Raw genomic sequence first — 26,560 nt, 5'->3', positions numbered from 1 at the left:
ACCTGACGCCAGCTCACTGTAGAGCATGTTCTTGGGAACCCAGCCACCTTCCATTCTGTGGGCATGACCAAGCCAGCATAGACGTAGCCGAGACAGGAGTGTGAACATGCTGGGAATGTGGGCTTGGGAGAGCATGTATTTGTTTGAAATTCTGTCCTGCCACATGCAGCAAAGTGAACTGGGCTTGGAAGGCGTTTGGAAAATAGAAGAGCCAACGTTGATAGATGGACTACAGAATTCCTTTGCTAGCTAGAGCTTTCAAGAATTAAAGAGCAAGGGCAGGGCCTGGCAGACAAATCTGGGATTTAGTCTATTATACACAGGTAAAAATAACATCCATTATTCTAACTACTCTTTGTCTCCTGACACGCCTATGTTTGCTTCTGGCTGTGCCCTGCATTGGGATGTGGCCACAAAGGTATGCATCCCTCAGGCAGAAAATGGTTTCCCACCCAGTTCTATGTAACATGCTGCAGCAATGCAGGTGGGAAATGACCTATTTGTGGATGTTTCATATTCCACATAACTTAAAATACCTTAGAGTAGGTCCATTGATACTCATGAATCTGAGTATGGCTTTGTTGGACATCATCCTGTCTGTATTTCTGTAAATATGTACCTGAAAATGCATGCAGTGTTTGGTTGGTATAAGCATATATTTCACTATTTTAATAGCAGAATAAGAGATACAACTGAGGCAGTTAAGTATTTTGTTGGGCCAGCTTGCTACAGCATAGGAATATGCAATCCTTTGAGTCACTAACATCCGCATATGCACCTGGAGGTAGGCTGTATGAACTCTGTATTGATTTGTAATGTTTTGTTGGGTCTCTGGGCCGTAATAAAGATTGTTGTTGTTGTTGTTGTATATGCACACTCGGAGGTGTTTAAGACAGTGCTGAAGCTGGGGAGAATATTATCTCCTGTCCTTTTTTCTCTCTGTCAGGACAGGTGAGGGAAAAGCCTGAGGGAGTGGGGCGAGGAAGATTTGCCTTACTTTGTCAGGCTGCCTCCTTGCAACTGCAGGACTGAGGTTGACTTTAGGGGAACTTGCTTTAAGGGGATATTTTAAGTGGTAGGGCAGCCCCAATAACTCACCCATCTTCTCCTAAACACCCAGTAGATCCATCTACTTGGGGGAATTTTTTTTTGTTTTGTTGTTGTTTTGCACTCAGTGGGATTTACTTCTGAGCAGAAGTGTCTAAGCTTGTTGTCAGTAAGTACCACAGGCTGGATTTGCCTGGATTTGCCTGTGTGCATGAGCCAAAGGGGTAGCAGTTGAACTCAGTAACGGAAAGTGAAAGAGGGAGCTGGCTGGAACTCAGCTTGCAAAATGTTCCCAGTCTTCACAGGGTCTGGGCATGCTCATTGCTACTGCCTCAGATTTGCTGAGCTACTCCAGTTTGCCTTCCCATAAATATGTCTCTTTGCAAGCCTTTGAATTCCATCTGGCAGGATGGGGACTTGTTATCTTTTAAAGCAGAGGTGTGGAACCTCAGGCCTGGGTGCTGAATGTGGCCCCCAGACCTCTCTATCTGGCCCCAGGCCACATCCCTCATTAGCCCTGCTTCACACCTCAAGTGTTTTTGTCCGGCTGGAATATGTCCTTGAACTCTGAACATGCCTCTTGCTTGTCTAGATAGTGGACAGGGCAGTCCGTGTGTGTGGAATTGTACTACACAAAACTATATTATACTTTTGCCTCTGGCCCTGCCCACCACTGGCACATGGTCTCGAGAAGGTTGCCCAGAGGGAAATGAGGCCCTTGGGTGAAAAAATGTTCTCCACCCCTATTTTGAAGCAAGTTTGGTTATAAAAATTTGAGGGCTTTGTAATAGCATCCCATGAGTTGTGTGAGGTTGCTGTCGGGAGGGAAAAGACCATCCGCTTACCAGCATACATGGCAATTTTGTGGACTCCTACAGGCTTCTTTCTATCCTGGATTATTTATTTCAGCCAATTCAGTTTAACAAGTGGTCTGCGTTTTCCTTTTAACACAAAGGGTTGTGAATCATACTCGGGGTAGAGGCATTGGAATTAATGGGCATGGATTTACTCTGAGTAGAACCATGATGACTTACAAACCAAGGTGAATAGCTGTCCCCATTTGGGGGGGACAGACCAAAAAGCAATAATATTTGGGGTAATGGCCTCTTGAAATTGCTTTCTTCCACGTTATTAAAGGTAGTTTGAAGTGCACTGAGTGCTAAGAGATGCATTCCAAAAATTCCCATTGAGTAGGTAATTCAAATATAGCACCCTTCCCCCCCCCCAAATTTTTGCTACCAGAGAAGACTATTATTGTATTGCACAGCAATAGCTCAAAGGAATTTTCACATCCCAGTCCAAGTTGTTACTCAGGATTATTATGAAATCTAAGCCACTTTAGTTTCTTATATCATAAAACACTAAGTTGTCTTGCAACTTGAAACAAAATTGTAAAACTGAAGAGGCTGGGTAATTAATATTTCCCATGTTGATAATTAACAGGATTTCCATCCAGAGAGTATTGTATATGTTCTTGAGAACTCAAGAGACTTTTTGGCTAAAATGACAACATCTGCAAAAATCAAGACAGAGCCATTTATTCAGAGAATTTCCTGAAGATACCTTGCCAATTACTTTTTACTAGTAGGTGATGATTAATCATAACTTGTCTGGCTTTAAGCAGATAAATCCAGTTTCTTTAACAGAGAAAAATGGTTCCCCTTTATTACATACACAGCCCAACAAGACAGCAACAAGAATCCACCAACAGCATACAAATCAATATGGCTAACCTGATCCAAAAACACCCACCCCACTCACACACGAAAACAAAGTTCACCACAGCCAATCACAAACGAACAACCACACTCTAGGCCAACCCCAACCTGCCTCACCACCAAAGGAAAACAAGCGAACAGCAAAGAGAACCTGCACAAACGATGCTGACACAAAACCCCAAACATACATTAAGTAAAATAGAAACATCGCCATCCGACTCCACCCCACTCACCATGGCTCCCTCCACCTCTTCCCCCCTATTCTTCCTAATGTAACACTAATGTCTCAACAAATGAAACTGATCTATAGAAAGAAGAGACATTGCACATACTTTTGTAAACCAAGAAATCTTTAATAAAAAATGTTTTTAAAAAACAGAAAAGTGCTACATGTAAAACATCTAAAAGTAAATGTTGGGCAGGATATAGGAATCTGAACACTGTTTTGACATACTTTGTTTGTGCAAATGGAAGGACAGTAGTTTGCATGAATTGTTTGTGGTTACTTTGTTTTGCTTGATGACAAGACTATCATCCAGGAAAGGACTATATTAATTTTCAGTGGCGGTGTAGCATGTAACTTTGATGGTGGGACAGAGTTAATATTTTTCTTTGGTTCTGTGCAGTAGATTTAGAGGAGGCTCCTTAGAATTCAAGGACATGACTAACAAGTGCATTGTTTTCATTGGGGTCTACTCTGAGTGTAACTTAGTTGAAAATAACTCCTTAAGTATGTTCTAGCATTCGTTTGCTACCGATTCTGTTCACCAATACAAAGATGTCACCAATGTATCACCACCATAATAGCAGCTTGTTGGTGGGCTCTTTAAGGATGACTTAGTTAAGTTTGCTCCTGGGCATCTGCATGGCTCCATTTTATGTCAATTTATTTTTGAGAAGCCTGAATAAGTCATAGTTAAGGAGCCCACCAACAAGCTGCTCATTTGTTGGCGATGCATTTATGACATCCTTTGTCATCTGGACCACGAGCAACAAAAGTTTGGAACAATTTAAGAATGATACCAACCATCCATCCCACCATCAAATGTGCACTTAATAGAGTCATTACAAATCATATCGGATGTTCTTCTTGTCACATAAAAAACAAGATAGTCACAGATCTTTACAATCAACCCACTGATGCTCACATTCATTTAAAATGGAATTCCTCCAGAACACACACAAAAACATCATCTGCAGATTGAAATGTTTTTGCAACTTCAATGAAAACTACCTCAGGTCTGAAGTGGGTGGTTTAAGCAATTGAAGGAACACCCAGTTCAGACCCCATAAGCATATATATGATGTTAGGGTGTCTCGCTCCAGTGTGCATAACTTTACACTTGCTTACATTGAATCACATTTGCCATTCACCTATTTTGGAAAGCTCCTTTTGGAGCCCCTCACAATCTTCTTTTGTTTTCAGCATCCTGAACAATAAGCAAACTCATTATCACCTCATTACTGCTCCCCTCTGCCAATCAGATCATTTAACTGCAATTAAGGAAGCAGAGATCCCAATACTGAGCTCTTGTGGCAAATCCTTCCATTGTGATAAATGTGCTTTTTGGTTTTTAACCTGTTACCAATCAATAAGAGGACCTGCTCCTTCATCTCACGACTGCTTTTAGCTTTTGAAAGCTTTTTGAAAATTTAAGAACACAACATACACTCCTGTCCATATCCTTGTTGACAAAAGGTTAGGCAGGGCTTTTCTTTTTGGAGAGCCTAGAATTTTGTCTCTCTTTGCTACTATATGCCTCAGTTCCTCAGACTCCCTTCCTGAGAAAATTGGTTAAGACACAGAAGCTTGTAGGCGTTGTTGGACTACAACTCCCATCATCCCTGACCATGCTGGCTTGGGCATATGGGAGTTGTGGTTCAAAACACCTGGACAACACCGGGTTGGGGAAGGTGGCTCCAGACCTACACAAACTAAGAACTGAAGTAATACTAGGGCAACCAGGTCCTTAAGAAACAGAATGACTAACCAGCCTCAGTACAGTAAACAGAATATCACCTGCAAAGCCAGCAGTGTAGTGTTCGTAGAATGCAAATTCCCTGGATGCCACATGAAGTATGTTAGGAAAGCAACTACAGGTTTTAGTGCACATTTGAGAAATCATGTCAAAAGCAAATAAGGAGCGGGCAGCCGCAATAAAAATAGCCACTTCTAAGTCAGAAACCACAAAGAACTTATGGCTGAAATTCCCAACACATTTCAACACATGTCTATTATCAGGCAAGCTTATATCAGTAGACAATAAATAAAATCAGTATGGAAGCAAAAATCTATAAAAGCCCGGAATAACATAAGCGTACCATCTGTGCACAAAATAGATAACTAGTGTGAAAATTAGTAACGTGCAAGCCAGAAATACCTTAACAATAACATGAAGGTGGCATATGGAATCCTTTTGGAAGGACTACTAACAGCAGTTTTATAAAATGATGAACCTTCTTCTCTTACACATATGTATAGAAAGACAATGCATTCTGTGACCCATGAGAGCAGTGTAATAACTGAAACAGGGCAGCAGTGATGGGTGAAATCAGGTTGAAACTTTAATGACTACAGCAGATAAGCAGGGTTGGCATCACAGTAAGGCAAGGATTATTGCCTCATTCCAGTCAGCCCATGCTGGTGGAATGGCAGAGCATGGCACCCCACCCTTATCCCATCCGTGGTGATCACCCAGCGTTGAACCCCGATGTGGTACAAGCCAGGCATCCAGGTTCTCACTGGGCGGCCAGGGTGAAAAATTCCAGCCAGGTAGCATGCCTTAGTCAACCCTTTCCTCAGGCCCCTTATGGGAGCCCCTTTACTGTGCTGAACTTGCCCTATGCCATTTTTGCCCCACAAAAGTACAGAATTATCTCAGCACCTAATGTAAGCAAAGCATAATGTCACTGAGGGAAAGGCAGAAAAAACTCCAACTGAGGGCCAACTCAAGTTTGGAAGGAAAAAAACTTCTTTCTGGCCTTGTAAAGCAGTGACCCGGGTAGTTAGTTCAGTGAGGCTCTATCACCAAGAGCAGGTGGGTGGGAAGCTTGTAGGGCAAAATGGCCACAAATCCTCATGGGTGAGGCCTTTTAAGCTCTTGGCTCCTCTTGCATCTCCCAAAATCATGCAGGATGCCCAGCATTCTGTGAGACCTCACAAGAGTTGCAAAGAGATGCAGCATTACACACACACTGCTTTCTGGGCCCATGCTGCTGGGCAAAGTCACCTCACACACAAGTTGCCCTCAGAACAAGGCTTAAAAGTCTAATGGTTTTGAATTACAATCCCTAAGTCTGCTCAGAGTAGTCAAGCCCACTACACTATAGATAGCTCTATAATTCAAGCTTATGAAAAGGCCAACGCACAACATTCAAACTAGCTGTGACTGTTCCAGTAGTTTGTGTGAAAAATAATAGTTAAAATTGTGGGGTAAATTCAGAGTCCAGAATGATGAAAAGCCTGTTTAATGCTGGTTTAAAATCTTGTTTAACTTTTTTTATATTTAAAAAAAAAACCGCAAATACAACTGTGCAATTGACAAAGAAACTGAAACATAAACAATTCAAAGTCTATCTGTATTTTGCTTGTCAATTTTTTACATACACACACAAATCACGGGTTGTATATAACGAAGTCATTGGACTCGTGGAATGACTTCCAACTGCACAATGGAATCTTGTCTCCTGCTCCTTCCCTTTCCATATCTGCCCTAGTGGTTCCCCCAGCTTTTGGGGGGGTTGCTGGGAGAGGAGAGGGAGGGGAGGTTCTATTCCACATGTGGAATTTATTCCATGAGGACAATAACCTCATCTACAAGCACATCAGTGTACGACTATCTGCATTGAAAGGTTATTTGGAACAAATTTTACCACCTCTGCTCCCAATGAATTTGATATTTATCTAGAAATAGCATAGAATTTTGCCCACCCCACCCCCCAAAAAACCCAGTCACTTTTAGTTTTTCAGGACATGCGAAAGCTCTAAATTTAATCTAAACGCCAGTTTCTGAAAGGTGCAAAATGCTTTCAACACTCATCCATCTCAGACCTTTGGTGTACTGAGGGTTGTATTTCAAGAGTTGGCTGTCATCTCCCAAGACAGTGAGATGGTTATTAGAGCAATGTGACTCTCCTGCTTTGGTAACCTCTAAATTATGGAATCACTTGGGATAAGTGGATCTTGTGGGGAATTCCAGAATCAGCACAGGGAAAGGTAGCTTACCTTAGAAAACATTCCCATTTCAGGGCTTCATTAAGAACATGATTAAATAGTGCCATAGATATTTTTTTTTGGGGGGGGGGGAGCAGCTACAATAGGGCAAGCAGCTACAATAAGGGAGCTACAATAAAGCACCTGAAACTCAGGACATGGCAATAACAGGTCCATTGTCCTGCCTATAAGATAACAAAACAGGTAGCTTTTTCATTATCAACACTTTGCTTGGGGAAAGGTGCAAATGATTTGAAATGTGGCTAGAACAGGGAAGTAAGCTCCATGGAAGTAAGCTCCATGGACATATATTAAATCAGATAGCTCCACTGGTCCATTATAACAAATTCATAACGTCAGTAAAATATTAAATTTATTAGTATCAACAAATAGTCATGTGGCAGTTCATCTAGTCTGAAATAGACTCAAAAGCTCACATGCTGCATTGTAAACATTTGTTTGTCCCAATAAATACAGTATTTTGCTTCCCAATATGACACTGGCAAATCTTAAAACACTTAGTAGGAAGTAAACCCTATTGTGCATTGTGGGACTTATTTCTGAGTAGATAAACATAAGATTAAGCTGTCACTCCCATGTCAGTGGGTTTAGATTGAGACTGGAATAGATGCTAATCTAATGTAAAGTAAAATGATTCAAATATATAAGCAAAGCATGCTATACACCCTTTCCTGGACTTTCAAATTTCAGATGAAGGAATTGTACCTTCCTACATAAAAGCTTTGCCAATGAAAAGCTAGTATGTCAGCAGAATGCTAATCTAATACAAGAATTGCTGCTATAAATTTATTGCATCAGCATGATGATTCCATCCCTGTGGTGCATTTTCAGTTATTATCACTGCTCCCGATTATTCTCAGTGAAGGGGTAGCCAAAGGGGGCAAATGTGTTGCTAACAATTCCATCTATTAACAGGAGCAGAAAAGGGTGGGCTCTTCCAATTAAATAGCTACTCTTCAAATTATTACAATTTGACTGGTTCCCAATACTAGGTATGTGAGCTACATAGAACTTTTAGTGAGAGATACTTATATTAGATCCTTTTCAGTTAAAAGTTTGGTCCCATGAAATTGGCACACACAAATTAGATGAGGACTGTAGAGCACATGCCGGAAATAACTGGAGGCTGTCTAAGAACTTGGGTTAGATGATTGTGTATTATGTATTCTTGTAAAGTGTTTATTTTTGTAAATTGAGTAAAGGGGCATTTCTTTTGATAGAACTTAGCACTGGTCAATGCAACATTTTATAGTATTGTATTTTTTGCATTTATAGGGATGTTGTTGTTACAATTCACTTTCTTTCAGCATAAAGACTGTTAAAGAATATTCTTAACATACAAAGCCATCCAATTCACCCAGCATATGAGAATATGCTATCAAGCTATTACTGGTCCATATGCGTAAATTAATGTATTTTGTAATGTATTTCTTTCAGACATCATTGTTCTCATCGCTTCAATAGCAGTTGTTTCTGCAAAAACTCAGGGTAACATTTTTGCAACATCAGCACTGAGAAGTCTTCGTTTCCTACAGATCCTTCGCATGGTGCGCATGGACCGAAGAGGAGGAACCTGGAAATTGTTAGGTTCAGTGGTTTATGCACATAGCAAGGTAAGGGCCTGTTCATATCCTTCACTTCTCTGAATTTTGTCAGTCATTCATGCATGTATTTCATGCTAAAAAAAAAAAGGAAATACAGAATCCTGTAGCAGTGGTTTTTGTTCTGCATCGACCATTCACATTTGTGTGTATATCTCGGGTAGGTACCCTTCACCTCGCCATGGGGGTCAGATATAACCTGTGGGGCCATTTCTCAAAAACCACCTGCTAATGAACTGGTGCCACTGATGGAGGCTGATGTCAGCTGATGGGTGAGGGTTCCATTCTACAATGGCTGCGCCAAGTTGCCCTGCTAGGAATTGGCCCACACAGCCAAACTAGCTTCCATTCCCATGCTGGAACATGTTGCTCACCAGGGCAAGGAGGACTGAGCATATTACACCAATCCTGGCCCGACTGCACTGGCTGCCAACTAATTTCTGGACCCAATACAAAGTGCTGGTTCTGACCCTGCAATCATAATCTGAGGCCCTTCTTCATGTGCCTCCTCCACAAGAGGTCCAGAGGGTAACAACATGAGAGCGAGCCTTTTCTGTGGTAGCCACCCTCTTGTGGAATGCTATCCCCAAGGATGCACACCTGGTGCCTTCATTACATATCTTTAGGCACCAGGCAAAAGCATTCCTCTTCCCACAGGCCTTTGGCTAACTAAACAATCCATGGTTCTTTAAACTATACTGGGGGGTGGGGTTTAAAGAACAGCACAGGAATACTTGCAAGAGGTCTTTCAAACAGCCCAGCACTGCTCTCTAAACCTCTGAAAACCCTAACCCTGGGGTGCTCTTTGAATTTCAGTTTTTGACAGGCTTAAGAGCAACATGGGGCTGCTTGCAAAAGGGCTTTCTAACAGTCCATGTTACACTTTGAGGTCCCAGTATTCATATTGACAAGGTGAGAAGGCCTGCCTACCTTTCAAATTTGGCCTGGCAACATTTTGATTGTGATTGCAAATATAAAACTGTGATACATCAGTATGGCTAACAAAATGGATGCACAACTAACACTCAAAGATACAAGTCAAATATAAGTAAGCAATAAGGGTTGGAGAGATATTAATCTGACTTCCTTGCCAGAAAACATTCACCACCCTGGTATGTGTGAATAGCTGACCTATGCAAAGTGTTCCCAATCAGTGAGAAAAAAGGAACAGTTCAGCTTATCACAGCCTCTCTGATTTATCAATTTCCACAGTAATAGTGGTGTCAGTATGTTGCAGCAAAAACTACACAGAGTTTTATGGCACCTAACAAACCTGTGACATAAGCTTTTCTCATTTATTATTATCATTTTCTTAATTTATGAATCACCTTCCACATGAATCTCCAGGTAATTAAAAACTACTGAAAAAAACATGGCAGCATTGACTTGTCCGCTGTTGCAATTAGAGATACCATCTGATCCAAAAACATTAGAGAAAACATACAGATATATAAACAACACCCCATGCCCTCGTCCTAGAAGATAATACTTCAAATCACTTACCTACAGCAAATGCCACACCTCTGAACGTTGCCATCTTGGCTATAGCCCCCTTTGACACTGGAGCAGAGGAAGCTGAAACATTTTACTTTTAAGACTTCAGTATCTCTGCTCTGTTAATCACTGTTACGTAGTCATAATCCAAAGAACCATGCAACTCATTCTGCTTCTCCAGAGGGGCTTTGGTCCCTTCTTTCTTGAACAGCAAAGCCAAGTTGCATAGCAAACCTCTTGAAACTTAGGAGAATTTTTTAAGAGTTTGTGATGGCATGGAAGTCTGCCAAGCACATTCAACCTCTTCGGCTTAACTCAAGAAGCAAATTGCATCTCGGCCCTGAAACAGAATTATACATTGTAAAGTATAAGGAAAATTTGCGTACAAAGAATTTTTTTGTATGTAACTAATAAAGTAACTACAGAATATGGAGGTACAAATATTTCAATAAATTGTATTGGTACAGATAGGTTGTCAAAATACTTGTTTTTAATACTCTTTTTTTATCCTATAGGAATTAATCACCGCCTGGTACATAGGATTTTTAGTATTGATTTTTTCATCTTTCCTCGTCTACCTGGTTGAAAAAGATACAAATGCTCAATTTTCTACATATGCAGATGCTCTGTGGTGGGGCACAGTAAGTACAGAATCAACTGAACTACATGATTTAGACTATGCAATATTTAAAAACCATGACCTAGCATGAAAGTGCTCCCATGCAGGCTCATTGAAAGGAGATTGTGGCCACTATGCTCTTGCCCAGTCATTCTGCGGCTATGCAGTCATGGTTCGGCTTGGTGTATCATCCAGTCCAGGGCTTGTGATTTAACTCCCCCATACAAACATGAGCTGTAAACCACAGGACAAACCTTGATTACAGCTCAGTATTACTTTGTAAGTCAGGTTCAGATAGCATGCTTTGGCCAGCTATGACTTACTTAGCTCAGTGCAGCACAGAAGCAGAATGACCAGGAAGGAGCAAAGGGGCAGGGAGTTCTTTTCCTGGAGCCTATGATTTCTTTCTAAGCCAAGCATAGGCAAACTCTGGCCCTCCAGATGTTTGGGACTACAGTTCTCATCATCCCTGACCACTGGTCCTGTTAGCTAGGGATGGTGGGAATTGTAGTCCCAAGGATCTGGAGGGCCAGAGTTTGCCTATGCCTGCAGTCTAAGCCATGGTTTGGCTTAGCGTGATATGCAAACCAGTTCATAATCAGAGAAGAAGGCCTTAAGTCATATTGGCAGCAGCTGAATTGTGTTGGTATTTGAAGCTTTGAAGCATATTAGTCCCACATGACAGAATGATCTGTGGATAGAAATGATAAGTGTCCCTTTGGTATGGTTAATTAAGATTTCAGATTTCACTAATTAGAGTAGCTGTATTATAATAAAAAGACACTCATCACTTAACCACATTTGATTAATTTTTGGATTGTTTGCTTAATTAACAGTTAACCGTAGTGTACTGAAATAAATTTTGCTGCATTAAATAACATACCTAGGGAATTAAGAGCCTTTTGATATTATCCTAATTTGGATATACCAGTTCCAGACCTTTTCAAAGATGTGTCTGTAACTGAAGATCATAACAAAAGGAATTTTAAATTCTCTAGAATAGAAACTTAGGGCTAGAGAGACAGAGAGGTTTTTTTGCGTATTCCGGATCATAGCCCTTTAATTGTTTTGTCATAGCTGCCGAAAGCATTTATGCAAAATTAAGGTACACTTTGTTTACTGCTTTGCAGGTTGGTTGGGTTTTTTTACAATCAAGCAGCATATAAATTTTATGAAATAAGGAAAGAAAGATAAGCATGAGCTCTTGTTCACACAGCAAGGTAAATGACAAAGTTCTCAATAACATAAGGCTGTGTACACACTAACCCACACACAAATCAACCTGGAATCGTACATACTTCACTTCAAAATGTTGCTTTCAGTCTTGATTGATTCTAGTTTCTGTCATCCACAGGGGTAGGGTGACTATGGGCATTTGAAAATCCTCCCTTTGATTAGATCAGTGTTTCCCAACCTTGGGCCTCCAGCTGTTTTTGAACTACAATTCCCATCATCCCTGACCACTGGTCTTGCTAGCTAGGGATGATGGGAGTTGTAGGCCAAAAACATCTGGAGGCCCAAGGTTGGGAAACACTGGATTAGATTATCCTAGCCTCCTCCCTGTGCATGCCCCAGGTGAATGCAGAAGGAAGTCCTGATCTTGATATATGCCAGCTTACAAGATCATTGAGCAGGTGTGGATACACCCCCCACTCACACCTCCTTGCTGTGACTGCATACATCTGTTTTCAAATAGATACACTGAGAGGTTATACGCAATCAATCTGTACTGAATTTTTTTTCCAGAATGAAACCAGTTCTTCAAGAAGTGCTTTTCATGGGCAAAGAATATGCAATAGGTATAGAATGTGGGCTACACGGAGGGGGGGGGAATAATAATCTACACTGATTCTAGGATAAAATGTAGTAGTAGTAGTAGTAGTAGTAGTAGTATTTTAATTTGTTACACACCCTTCACCCTAAGGTCCCAGGGCAGGTTCCAGCAACTAAAACAAAATGTTTAAAACAGCTTACAATCACAAACATAAGTGTCCTGGCAATGTTGCATGTATGCAGCCTTAATCACAGATTCTAGCCATATGTTACTCAAATTGTCTGTGACATATACTGCAATGTTTTCCTGGGAACCATAATAATAATAATAATTCATTATTTATAACCATTTCATTCACGGATGCCTATACATTAGCAACCAGGAGTAATACAGGCTATGCATGAGAGATCATTCATTCAGTCTTTAGGCATTTGATTAAGAAACATGAAAAGAAATGAAGGTGTGAAACATGGGCAGCCAGATCAGATCCCTCCTGCAGTTACTGCAGCAGTTCCAGCACAAGTGTCTGCTTTCACAGCAAGAGCTCCAGTGGCATCCTCTTTGAAGCAAGTGAGACCATCTGCCCAGCTTTGCTCAATTGACTTTTATAAAGACCACCTACCATTCTCAGCCGGCAGTGGCGATTGCAGCCAATCAGGGCTCTCGCTCGGGCAGCGGACCTGTCAGAGCCAGGTCTGCTGCCGGGTTTAAAAGCTGAATGCACTGCAAATGGGCAGTGCAGTCAAAACCAGATGTCCCACCCACCCATTCACTGGCCCTGCCTGGAGGTACGCAAGTAGTGCATGCATATAGCCTTGCTGTGGTATTAATCCGTCACCGTATTCGGGGCCAGGGAGAACTTTGCCTGCAAACAAATTGTGCCTGTCTGAGGTTTGCCTTCCTCATAGCAACTGGCACAACTTTTGACAGGGAAAACGCATTGGGTATGGATCTGAGGCCTAAGCTAGTGTGAGGGATGGGTGCCCCTTCCGCTGCTCCAGGATCAAATTCTGGGTAGCCTGTTAAAGGGTCCAGGGGTTGGGTTCTGCCTGAAAGCCCAGATTGGGAGGCCAATGGGCCATAGAGCACCCCAGGTTTCATCCTGGCGGGATCTCCCCATAGATCTGCATGATGGTGGGATCCTGAACCCCAGGATCAATCCTGATGAAATATCAGCCATCAGCCAAGCAGATTGGGTCAGGATACATACCAAATGCCTATGCCAAAGCCTACTTACACCTGTAATCAATGATGCTATGGCCATTTCAATCTCAAGTCAGTGTCATGTCATTCTGTGCTGTTTTGTCTCTTCCTACGGCAGCCTCCAGCCTGCTGTACATGGGCCTGCAAATTCACTCCTTCCCAATTAGCCAGGGCAAGTTGGTGCTGCTGCTCAGTGTTAGGTGAGGCCTTGGGGCCAGGCCTTCTGTCCTGCTGCACCCTTCTCCATAGCTCCTAAGGATACAATTGTTTTATCACTCTTGCCCATTTCCCCCTCCCAATTTGTCATCGGTCCCAGGTTTATATGCACTGCCAACAAACACACCTGTTTAAAATATAAAGTTAAGATTGCTGTTGTGGAAAACCAGTTAGTTAGACTGTTTAAAAGTTGAGGGAAATATATATATATATTCATCGTTACTATTGTTTTTTATTTATATTGCACCATCGGCGTACTTTGTGCTTCACAGAGAAATATAAGCAAAGGCTCTGCCCTAAGGATGTTAGAACCTACATTAGTTCACAATCTGAATGTCTTCTGAATCACACTATTGCAGTGTGGAGGCAAAAACAAGTCCGCTGTTGAGAAGCAGACTTGTGAAGATGTGACATCTCTTTATCACTCAAGAACCACCCTGCAGCAGGGCTCAAAGGCGGCAAGGAGTCTCTGATACACTTAAAAGGTGTAATGTACTTGTCAGGGGGCTTCAGAACCTGTTGAGCGTGTGAAAGAACAGGCTGGATTCTGTTCAGAGAGAGAGAGAGAAGTGCTGCTGTTCTTTCTTTCTAAGGGTTTGCAATTATATAAAGATCTACAGGACCCATGGTATATCTCTCTGCTGCGGAGACTGTGAGCCAGCAGTGTCATTAAAGATAAATGACAGCTGGCTCTATCCTTTTCATAAGCTCCTCTTCTTTTCTTCAAATGTAGCTTGGAAACATCTCTCTATTCTCCAGTGTCTGGCAGTGATAGCAACCTGGATGAAGGCCAGATTATTCAGGTCCATTCCTGATAAAACAGGTTGATGCTGATTTGCTGAGGAAAGAACTTTGTGGAACTGGCAAGGCTATCAAGGAATGGAAAGATATTTGTTAGTCCTCTGTTAACATTTCAGGTCTTTGCTATCACTACATTTATTTTGGAAATATAATTTATTTTTATTAAGCCAATCAAGAGATAAATTCATGGGACTTGGTTGTAAAAATTTTTTTTGGGGGGGGAGGGTTAATTCAAAGCTATGGATTGACCCCTTTTTACCTATGCAAAGCAGCAGTCAATGAAAGATTCTGCATGCAGAAGCAAAATAAGAGGTCTCAGATGGGACTGAAAGATAAAACTTTATTAATAGTAATTATAGTTTACAAAACAGTAAAATGACAACCCTTCCTCAGGGACACAGCTATGGATGATATCCAACTAAGTTGTTCTGCAAGTGCAAGGATTTGTGCTTTCAAAATAGAAGTCCCCTCTTCCTGCCCTTTGCACCCCCTAAGACTCTCCAGGGGGTTCCCCTAACCCTCCAGACCAGATTTTATCCTGTGAAATTGGGGAGGGGCACTGGATGCACAATGACAGAGGAGGGGGAAAGTTCTATGGCACAAGCATAAGTCCTTGCACTGATGAAACAAGATAGAATCCAACCTCTGGCTTAGACCTTTTTTACCAAACAAACAAAGCAGCATTGTTTTGCAAATTTGCATGTGGAACAGCATGCAATCTGGTTGCCTAGGTGTGGCCATTGAAGCTCTGTGCAGATGTACCGTATTTTTCGCTCTATAACACGCAGATTTTTTCTCCTAAAAAGGAAGGGGAAATGTCTGTGCGTGTTATAGAGCGAATGTGTGGTCCCTGGAGCCGAAAAAGCAGACAAAAATCAAATCGCGGGTCTCCTAGAAGGGACACTTGTAAAGAGGAAGCGGCTGCTTTCCTCCATTCTGCCTCAGGGTCTTACTGCCCACCTTCTCTGTTTCCTTGCTGTGTTTGCTGAAACGGAACAAAGAGCAGGGAAAGCCCCTCCCCTCCAGGCAAACAGAGGGAAAAGTGTCCTCTCTGTGCTCCGTCTCTGTGCTCCGGTACTGCTGGGGGAGAGGGAGAGAGGGGGGGAGGGGGGAGAGAGAGAGAGAGATGGCTGGCTTGGGTGGAGGGAAACTTTTGCCTTTCTTTCCTCCCTCCCATTAAATCCCTCTCCTGCATTCCTCCCCTCCAGGCAAGAAGAGGGGAAAATGTCGTCTCTGTGCTCCTGTACTGCTGGGGGAGAGGGAGAGAGGGGGGAGGGGAGAGAGAGAGAGAGAGAGAGAGAGAGAGAGAGAGAGAGAGAGAGAGAGAGATGGCAGGCTTGGGTGGGGGGAAACTTTTGCCTTTCTTTCCTCCCTCCGTTAAATCCCTCTCCTGCATTCTTAGCCAGCTGCTTATCTGCACAGCCCTCTCATGTCCCTTCTTTGTTTTTCCTTCGCTCCCCACTTAAAATGTAGTTACAAAGCATGGATCCACAGGAATTCTCAGGATCTTTGCATCGGGTCACCCCAAATTCACCATCAGATCACATAGCATGTCCATGGCTACAGCCTGCACCAAAAAAAATCACGCACCCACTGTTGCCTGGGGCTGCAATGGTGCAAAAACGTGGTTAAAAAGCATGGATCCACATGGATCCTCAGGATCTTTGCATCGGGTCACCCCAAATTCACCATCAGATCACATAGCATGTCCATGGCTACAGCCTGCCCCCCCCCAAATCACGCACCCACTGTTGCCTGGGGCTGCAATGGTGCAAAAACGTGGTTACCAAGCATGGATCCACAGGAATTCTCAGGATTTTTGCATTGGGTCACCCCAAATTCACCATCAGATCACATGTCTGTGGCCACAGCATGAAGCCCAAAAATGATACATCCACTGTTTCATTCAGAATGTTTTTCCCTTTGTTTTCCTCCTCTAAAAACGATGTGCGTGTTATGGTCAGGTGCGTGTTATAGAGCGAAAAATACGGTAGTTAATGGTAAATGAAATCAGGGCACTGTATCCATATCAGAGGCATAGAGGAAGGGGTGTGTAAGATACCGTTCTGTCTTGTCATCAGTGATGGTGGCACAGGGTTATGTACTGAGTTGAACAGGATCCAAAATGCAGCAATCTGATTGGTCCTAGAACAATAGGGTTAAGAATGCAGCAGTCTGGTTGGTCCGCAGGAGCCACCCAATCCAACTCCAGGTGGAAGTGGATCCGCAACCAGATTGGCCTACAGGTGAATCCCGGAATTAGCCAATCACGTGGGGCCCATTGTGTAAATAATGTATATAAAGCAGACATTTCAGGGGAACTCCCACTCCTCACTACTATGAGCTGAATAAAGAGCATTGAAATCCACACTTGACTCTGAGTATCTTTCACACAGGATCTGCACAATATGTGCCCATGATAGTTATACAGTTGAGTTTCACACAGCAGTATTGACAGCAGGGAAAGCTCTACTGTTATTTAAAAAGTAAAAACAAATTGCAGCTTAAGAGAGGGGTTCTGCAAATAAAAGGGTTGATGACGTAAGTTCCCCGCAATGAAAAAGTCAAGTCATTGTTTCTCCTCTAAAAGAAGATTCTTAAAAAAATATTATGCTAGACTGCCTCTAAAATAGGGTCTCCAGTAGCATGTATTTCTGAATTTGTTGTCATTCTTAAAAGCTACAGTGATGAGCATGGTTTAACGGTTAAAGTACCTTCCAAATGAACTTCATTGAATGGTCTTGTATACACATTTTATGGTATTTTCTTAAATTGAGGGTTTTCCTGGTCTTTTTAACTTCTCTGGTGTCTCTCATTTGAGAATATATTTCAACTAATCTACTTGTTTAGACATCCAGATTAATTCTAAACTAAATCTCTCTGTTATCTCAGGGTTCATATGCAGTTGCTTCAAGGGAGTCCGATTCTGCTATTTAACAAATTGGCATGCTGCATGTGCAAGTGTGGATTCTTAGATCTAGTTGCTGAAGTGTGGGAGGCATTTGCAAGCAAAAATCAGCCACCAGGAGGGGAGTTAACCCTTTCTATGCCCACTCATTCACCCCAACAATACCCCCAGGCCACTTCCCACTTGCAGGCAGGCTTACATCCAGTTTCTGAGAAGGGGGGAAATATCAAAAACAGCTTGAAGCATTTGAAGCTGATCTATGATTAAAGCAATGGAGGCAGCTCCAGCAGTCTCATTCTGTCCTTAGCGTGCCTGCCTTCTTATTTACAAGCAGTCCATGGGATGGTACTGCCTGTCAGCTTCCTCCTTAGGTTCAGTGTTGCCTTTGTAGAACTCAACAGGGATGAGGAGGAAGACAAAATGGGAATTGGTTGGCTCTGGCCTCCCTTGCTATTAGTCTCCCTGCCTTCCCAATCCTACCAGTCCCAGTGGACACCAATTTGTTCCAGAGGTCCGTACATAACTACTAATTTGAAGAATGAGGTGGTTTTTTTGTGAGCAAGCCCCATTCAAATCACTATGTATGGACCAGGAAAATTTCATATTTTGGTTACTCTTTTATCATTTTGCCATTGTGAATATTGCCCAGTTAATGTTAAAATTATCGACATCTGTGCCATCCACTTTTTTTCTCACAGTGAATTATATTTGTTTCTTTTCAGATCACATTGACAACAATTGGCTACGGAGATAAAACCCCCCTCACCTGGCTAGGAAGGCTACTTTCTGCAGGGTTTGCACTGCTTGGCATTTCTTTCTTTGCATTGCCTGCTGTGAGTATCTTTACAACTGTTTGCAAAACTTCAAACTCTTTAAGCTGGCATACATGGGAAACAACACTGGGACAGTTATTCGTATGGCACTGCAATTTCTGCAATCTACAATGCGGAAAATTGAAGCTGCTTTAAAAGCTCATTTATTGTCCTGTGATAACTGTAAAATCTATCTGATAAGTCCCAGAATTTATTTTGGTAATATTGTACCCATATATCGTTCCATAAGCAGTAGGCAGCTTTTTATGTGAGGCATGTTAGTAAGGCTTATTGGGAATGGGACATTCAGCCCCCACTATCCATAAATGACAAGATTTAGTCCACCCTGGTTCCCCATCTATCCACATGGTTGATGTGGGCAGGATCTGAAGTGGCTAAAGAAACTGCTTCCTGCCATCAATACAGATATCCCCAGTGGAAAATATATCTGCCTCGTCCAAAAACACACGTCATTGTGTGGTTATGTGATCTGCAGTGAAGATCTAGTATCACTGTGATTTTCATGCAGATCCAGTCAGGGCTCTTTTTTTGGCAAATGTAATGATATTATGCTTGTAATGTTTTTTGGATTGTCAAAAAGCATCCAGAAGAAATTTTACTCGTCTTGCAGGAGGTTAGGGAACACACTGTTCTATCCTCTTGAGCTTCTTAGTATAATTATGAATATTCTCAACCTATTTCAGCTGAGATGCAAGAAAATAATAATGGTGATATAATTAACCAAATTGTTTGCATGCCTTGCAGGCATCCTGTGTTATATTAATAATTAAAGTGAAGCATTTACCTTAGAGTTTATAAGTCAGAAATGTTATTTCTGATCCAGCTGCTAACTACTGGTCTTGAAGGAAGGAAACTGTATAATCTGTGCTGAAATTCTTGTGAACCTAGATAAACTTGCCTGCCTGCTGACACTGACACCTAGCTGTGAGTTTTAGTAACATGTATTGGAATATTTTCCATGTTCCCTTTAAATGATCATTGTATACAGTACTTCTAAAAAGTTTGCTTCTATAAATAAATAACCCGAACACCCCTGGGGCCACAATACTAGTCTTTTATTCAGAAGTATAGGGTGATATGTACTGAATAAGGTGATATAGCACAGTGGTTAAAAAAATGTGCTATGACCTAGAGGTCCCTGGTTTAACTATTAAATCACCCTATGCTCACTTAGGTTAACTTTAGGCAAGCCACTATTTTTCAGTCTCAACCTTTCAAATGGAATGTGAGAAAAATACTACTACATTATATGGCATAATTGTGATGCTTCTTTAAGACATATGTTTGGTGGAAGTAAACAAAAGTGCTGCTGAATTTGCAGGTTTCCTGTCTTCACACTTAAGTCCAGTTTAAAGGAATCCCAGTTGAGCTCTTTCAGTAATTTCACTCAAGCTGTTATTAAGTGCACGGGGAGGGGGGGGAGACTACATGTTTACTCAGCCATTTCACATTTTTTAACCCCTGATTTTCTACAAAGGAGCACTGGAGCTGAGTGATTTACAGGTAAAAGTTCGCAGATGAGAGGAGGGTGCTTAACCCTTCCCCCTGTCATTTGCACCTTGCAATTTCCATTTGCCATTACCCTTTCTACATTGTTCGATGCACATGTTGGAAAATGTCTGGAATACGTATGGGGGTGGGGGGTGTACATATTGGGGCGGGGGATGTAGGAGAAAAGGAGTAGGCAAAAAAAGGTTAATCACTCTCCTCTCACCTGTCATTTTTTCCTGGCAAATCATCCGTTCTTTACAATGGAAAACTTGTGAAAACACAAGTTGGCAACATAGCATGCACTTCTGGGCATAGAGCCAAACTGAACAGTGAGGTGTAAATGGTAAACATGGTGATGGTAGATTCTTTCTGAATTGCTTTAAAACCGGACTGGGACAATTCAAAACACAGGCTGCGGATAGGAGAGGGTTAGTAAAACCTCTTCTGCCTGCACTTTCCCAAAAAAACTGCCTGTCCTCATTTTGCTCCTGGCTGGGCACCAAGACTTTTGACTGAAGTCCCTTTCGAGATAGAAAAACTTGAAGAAACGTTGTTCGGGGGAAATGTATGAGCAAGGGAAAGCTTCAACAGCTTTCCTTCCACCAACCACTACTGTGCTTTAAATTGCTCTGCTCCCTATATTGTAGAGAATGGGCACAACCCTGTATTGTCTGGCCACTAAACACACTTGATTTGCTCCAGATTGTGTCCAATGTGTTATTTCAAGTATCCAAAGAGTGGAGGAGCCATGCTTACTATGGCAGGTGCTACTTGTATGTGTAACACTTCTAGATGATTTTAAAGATTGTATGCTCTTAACCCCTTACCAAAATGACTATCCTGACCATGAATATTTGTCATACTGTACTGCACTCCAGGGCATTCTTGGGTCAGGATTTGCATTAAAAGTACAGGAACAGCATCGTCAGAAACATTTTGAAAAAAGAAGGAATCCCGCTGCCAGTTTAATTCAAGTAAGTGCCAAATGAATCAGATTTTTTGAAAAGTTTTCGTTCAGGGATATTACAATCCGTATCATGCAAAGTTGTAAAAGAAATGCAAACATTATCCAGATTATTTGCCATGGTGCAGCATGTTGCAGTAAATATCTTCCTCCCATCTAGCTAGGGACCATGCACATATGGAACTGGACTTCTGCACACACAGTCCAAACTGGATGGGAAATCATGCACAAAAACTGTGATTCATCAAGTTGCTGGGATGTTTCACATGTATTTCTTTTTAAAACCTGAAATCAAGCCAATCTGCTGCTCAGGGTTAGGGGCTAGATTCTGTCACTTATGTTCCTGCCTTCCTACTAAATGGCTGATTGGCACCATTTCATATTTTTTTTAAAGAGGGCTACATGCACACAACTAGTATGTTCTCTGTTAAACTGAATTCTTGGCTACAATCCACCACTTACTGCTGAATTCATAACAATAATTCCTGTTGATGTCAATAGATGCTGTTTGTGCTTGACATGTCTCATGTTCAGTGCTTGGATAACACACTGTATGTAGTGTTTTCAAGAAGTAATCACTCCGGAAGACCTAGAAAGATACAAACTGTGTGATATTTTGCATGACACAGTTTACAATATAGTTTTCTATAAAAACCCAGAACTGATAAATAAATGTCAGATTAAATTATGGCACAGCACCATCGCCCACATTCAATTAATTATTAGTAGTGGGTCTCTGACACTGTGCCAGGGGGTAAATACATTCAGTTTGAAGGAAGAGACCTCTGTCCAAACAATTCACTACAACAGTTTGAATGATTGATCACAATAGTTGTTGGCCTAAAATTATGGGCACCTTCCCAGTGGTAGCATTGATGTGTAGAAGGAATCAAACAAAGTAAATCGAAATGTTAGCATATTTGATGTTTTAAACAGCTGCTTCATTTAATTACATTTCCTTTTAGTGCAATAGATTTCACTTCGTTGCTGTTTTGAATACTGCACGTTGTGTTGCTTGGCTTTTTTCACACCCAGTTAAATCGAGGTTTATATCCAAAGTGATTGTTTAGTATGCTGCCCGAGCTATTATTTATTTATTTAAGAGTCCAGAATCAATTCTCCATTATTATTTTTGTGTGTGTGCATGCACACACATTATTCCTTTGAAAACCAAATTTAATCTCCTCTGAAAGACTTTGGCAGAACCGATTCCTGAATTATGCTGGATCATGCCCACAGAGTACAACTGCCAAATGTCTCTTTGGGGATCAGTCAGTCATTTCCTCAGCCTGTCATTTATGCTTGCCTTGGAAGTTGAGGTCTGAGCAATCACAGAGCATTCCCACTCCCAAAACAGAATGATAGCTGGGAGGAAAGGGAACCTATCAAAACTGTCATGCCGACATGACCACTGGACAAGTTCCAGGCTGTGCAAGCATGGGAACCTCCTTTATACATGGTTTGTAACAACATGGGAGGGATGCATATTGCTGTCAAAACTTCAACAGGGTTAATTTTAAAATATGTGTGTGTTTTCATATTGGAAGAAGGGAAGAGATAGGAATTCACTTTCTATATTTGCTGAATTGCAGCTATATACTGTTATGAGCCAGCAACTGTCAATTAAGAGCCTGCATGAATATGGACTTTACAAACTGCAGATTCATCCCCACACTTGAGAATGGCAGCCCAAGCAGTGACGGTGAGCCGCCATCTCACTTTATGCCAGGGTTAACTAGTAGTGTCAATTTAGCCCAGGATTCACACCTGATGAACTCAAGACAGAGTAGTTGCAGACAGCCTCCTCTGCCTGAAGTCTCTACTCCCCAAGGACCAGTGCAGAAATACCACAAAGGGCTTTTAATGGTATCAGACATGGCCTAAAGATAAGAAGACACCCCCACCCCCATCCCACATACAAAAACTTACCAGACTGGCAGCTGAATCTTAAACCAACACTGTCATTGGGACAGCGTCTAACTCCAACACACCTGAGGAGAACAGGCAACGTAGGGGGAGCAGGGCATATAGAGTTCTGCCCTTCAACACTTCACCACCATATCACTCACTACTCTTGCCTGGGGCCTTGGTGCTACCCAGTCAAACAAATGCTGCAATGCAGTAGCACTGTCTTGCATCCCATGAGCAGAGCAACACATGGCATATATGTGATGCCTGCTGGAGTGCATAGCCTGGGCTGCCGGCTCGTACATTGGGAGAGGGCAACTAAATGAAAGAGCCAGGCCAACCAAAAAGCAAGGATTGTTCTGCCAATGCACCAGGTCCTAAGAATAGGAGCAGCAAAGGGGTGAAGAGGGACTGCCAGACATAGCCTCATTCTGCCTCATGGTACTGGAAGACCTGGCCATATTGACTGGGGCTCAGCTTTGTCTTAGAATTGCATAAGGCATCCAATGATGAAGGACGTTATTTTTTGCACAGAATCTAAATCTCTTGATTTGTACTAAAATGAAAAGTAGTAAGAATGTGAAATTTGAAAAATTGGGACTAGAAACCACTATCTTAGAAATATAGCCTGTTCATACGATTTATTATTAGCTTTATGATATGCTTAGTAGTGTACAGACATAGTGTCATGGTTGAAAGTGTGAGCAGGAAACTTCCTAGTTCAAAATCTTACCCCAGCCATGAATTTACAACATGGCCTCAGTACTATTGAGAATAATGTATGCAAAATACCATATAAAGTTTATCATCACTCATCACATTAAAAGCTGTGTTCTCCAATATAATTGTATCTGATATTAATCTTATTGATTGTAATATTTTCAAATGCTGATTACCAGGATAAACAACTAACAGTTGTTGCTAAATACTTCCATGTTTATGAGAATACAACTTGATATTGACTATAATGCACTGTTAAAATAATTTGAGATAAATGTCAAATGCACACACACACACAGTGCAGCAAAATAGTTTCCTAAAGTTGTGGTTGATAAGTCCTTTTATTTTATTTTATTTTTTAATATAATTTTTATTAGGTTTATAATATACAAAATTCAAATTGCAAATACATGTTTCCATAAATCTAATGGACTCTCCCCATCTTCCGAGCACTGCATTCTCTGTAAATCCAAAACCTCAGCAATTTGTTGACTTATTTTAAACATAATAATATATCTTCCATTTTATCGTGATATCTGGTCTCTAAACATTTCAATCCAAATCCATTAATTTTTAGTTTCAACACAATAAAATTATTTCATTACACCACTTCTGTCTTGTTGTGCCTTATTTACCAATTCAAAAATTTACCGATACTGAAGCTGTACTTTCCTAGAAAGGAGCATTTTTTAACATTCATACAACTTATAATGCTTTTTCAAATAGTCCTTAAATTTTTCCCAAACTTCCTCCGTTTCTTCTTCTCCCGAGTCTCGAATTCTGCCAGTCATTTCAGCCAGTTCCATATAGTCCATCAGCTGCGTCTGCCATTCTTCCAGTGTGGGTAGATTTTGTGTCTTCCAGTGCTTTGCCATCAAGATCCTTGCTGCTGTAGTAGCGTACATAAAGAAAGTTCTATCTTTCTTGGCCACCCTCTGGTCTACCATGCCCAGGAGGAAGGCCTCCGGTTTCTTGGGTACGGTAAATCTAAGCACCTTTTTTAGTTCATTATGTATCATCTCCCAGAAGGCCTTCACCTTCGGGCAGGTCCACCAGAGGTGTAGAAATGTCCCTTCCTCTTCTTTACATTTCCAACATTTATTATCAGACAGGTGATATATCTTTGCAAGCTTGACTGGGGTCATGTACCACCGGTATGTCATTTTCATAATATTTTCCTTCAAGGCACTACATGCCGTGAATTTCATTCCGGTGTTCCATAACCTTTCCCAGTCTTCAAACATAATGTTATGCCCCAAGTCCTGCGCCCACTTTATCATGGAGGATTTAACAATCTCATCCTGTGTGTTCCATTTAAGCAGCAAGTTGTACATTCTCGAAATTAGCTTAGATTTTGGCTCAAGCAACTCTGTCTCTAGTTTCGATTTTTCCTCCTGGAAACCCACTTTTTTGTCCGCTTTAAAAACTTCCTGAATTTGAGCATAATGCAACCAATCTCGCACCTTGTTTTTTAACTTTTCCATACTCTGCAACCTCCATTTATCTCCAATTTTTTCAATTATTTCCCAATATTTAGGCCAGTGGGCCTCCATATTGAGTCTTTTACGTGCTTTGGCCTCCATCGGTGAGAGCCACCTCGGAGTTTTACTCTCCAATAAGTCTTTATATTTTGACCAGACCATAAAAATTGCCCTTCTGACAATATGGTTTTTAAACAATTTATGAACTTTAACCTTGTCATACCACAAATATGCATGCCACCCAAAAGCATTATCAAATCCCTCCAGGTCGAGGACATCGGTGTTCTCCAACAAAATCCAATCCTTCAACCAGCAGAGGGCTGCAGATTCATAATATAACTTCAAGTCCGGCAGGGCAAACCCCCCTCTTTCTTTCGCATCTGTTAGTATTTTAAACTTTATTCGGGGCTTTTTGCCCTGCCAGACAAATTTAGATATATCCCTCTGCCATTTTCCAAAACATTCCACCTTATCCACGATCTGGAGGGCCTGAAACAAAAATAGCATTTTCGGCAATACATTCATCTTTATAGCAGCTATTCTACCCAACAAGGAAAGTTTCAGTCTTGACCATGTTTCCAAGTCTCTTTTGATCTCTGACCAACATTTCTCATAATTGTCCTTAAACAAATTCAAATTTTTGGAGGTCAGGTGCACCCCTAAGTACTTTACTTTTTTAACCACATTTAGTTCTGTTTCTTTTCTGAACTCCTCTATTTCAGTAGTTGTCAAGTTTTTTGCTAAAACTTTAGTTTTTTGTTTATTCAGCTTGAATCCCGCCACCCGACCAAAGTCAGAAATTAATTCTAACGCTCTTTTAGTACTAGAGGCTGGCTCCTGTAATGTTAATACCAAGTCATCTGCAAATGCTTTCAGTTTATATTGTTTCTCTCCGACCACAATTCCCTGTGCCAACCGGTCATTTCTAATCATGTTCAATAGCACCTCCAGGACTGAAATAAACAACAGAGGAGATAGAGGGCACCCCGTCGTGTCCCTTTTTCAATTTTGAACTCCTCTGTCACCACGTTGTTTACTATCAATTTAGCTTTTTGTTCTGAATAAATTGCTTCTATTCCATTTTCAAACCCCCGCCCTACTCCCATCCTTTCCAAATTTTTCTTCATAAACATCCAAGAAATGTTGTCAAAGGCTTTCTCCGCATCAATAAAGATCAACACCGCTCTTGTATTTGAGTTAATCTGTAAAAATTCCAAAATGTCAATGATGTTTCTTGTGTTATCAAATAAATGTCTGCCAGGGAGAAAGCCTGCTTGGTCCTTATGAATCACTTCATTTAATACTTTCTTAAACCTGCTTGCCAAAATGTCTGCAAAGATTTTGTAATCCACATTTAGGAGTGAGATAGGACGGTAGTTTTTAAGTTGAGTTTTTTCAGTTTCTGATTTTGGTATCAACGTGATGAAAGCTTCTTTCCACGTTTCCGGTGCCTTCCTCCCCTCCATAATCTGGTTACAAACTTCCAACAATGGTTGTATCAATGAATCCTTCAATGCCTTGTAATATTTGGAAGTAAGTCCATCAGGT

At 41.4% G+C, this 26,560-nt stretch overlaps 1 protein-coding gene and 1 long non-coding RNA gene across 17 annotated transcripts in view; one reads left to right on the top strand and one right to left on the bottom strand.

Annotated features, from left to right (window-relative positions):
* The window catches only part of KCNQ5 (potassium voltage-gated channel subfamily Q member 5), a 254,367-nt gene that overhangs the window by 201,729 nt on the left and 26,078 nt on the right, over nucleotides 1-26,560 (top strand). For all 5 annotated transcript variants that reach the window (XM_081904870.1, XM_081904866.1, XM_081904867.1 and 2 more), the window contains 4 exons: nucleotides 8,437-8,612; nucleotides 10,610-10,735; nucleotides 18,338-18,448; nucleotides 20,818-20,913. In XM_081904870.1, the coding sequence (XP_081760996.1) occupies nucleotides 8,437-8,612; nucleotides 10,610-10,735; nucleotides 18,338-18,448; nucleotides 20,818-20,913 (509 nt within the window). The remainder of the gene's footprint in view (nucleotides 1-8,436; nucleotides 8,613-10,609; nucleotides 10,736-18,337; nucleotides 18,449-20,817; nucleotides 20,914-26,560) is intronic.
* LOC309366384 overlaps nucleotides 18,455-26,560 on the bottom strand; it is a 40,951-nt gene continuing 32,845 nt past the window's right edge. For 11 of the 12 annotated variants that reach the window (XR_014166660.1, XR_014166661.1, XR_014166662.1 and 8 more), the window contains one exon: nucleotides 21,230-21,492. This is a non-coding gene — a long non-coding RNA (uncharacterized lncRNA). Of the gene's footprint in view, nucleotides 19,132-21,229; nucleotides 21,493-26,560 lie in introns of those variants that run through there. The other variant, XR_014166663.1, reaches the window with a different exon arrangement.

The sequence above is a fragment of the Podarcis melisellensis genome (assembly GCF_964234715.1).
Source record: "Podarcis melisellensis genome assembly, chromosome: 3".
In the NCBI taxonomy this organism is placed as follows: Eukaryota; Metazoa; Chordata; class Lepidosauria; order Squamata; family Lacertidae; genus Podarcis; species Podarcis melisellensis.
Note: the sequence above shows the minus strand (reverse complement) of the source record. Positions and strands in the feature narration are given on the sequence as shown.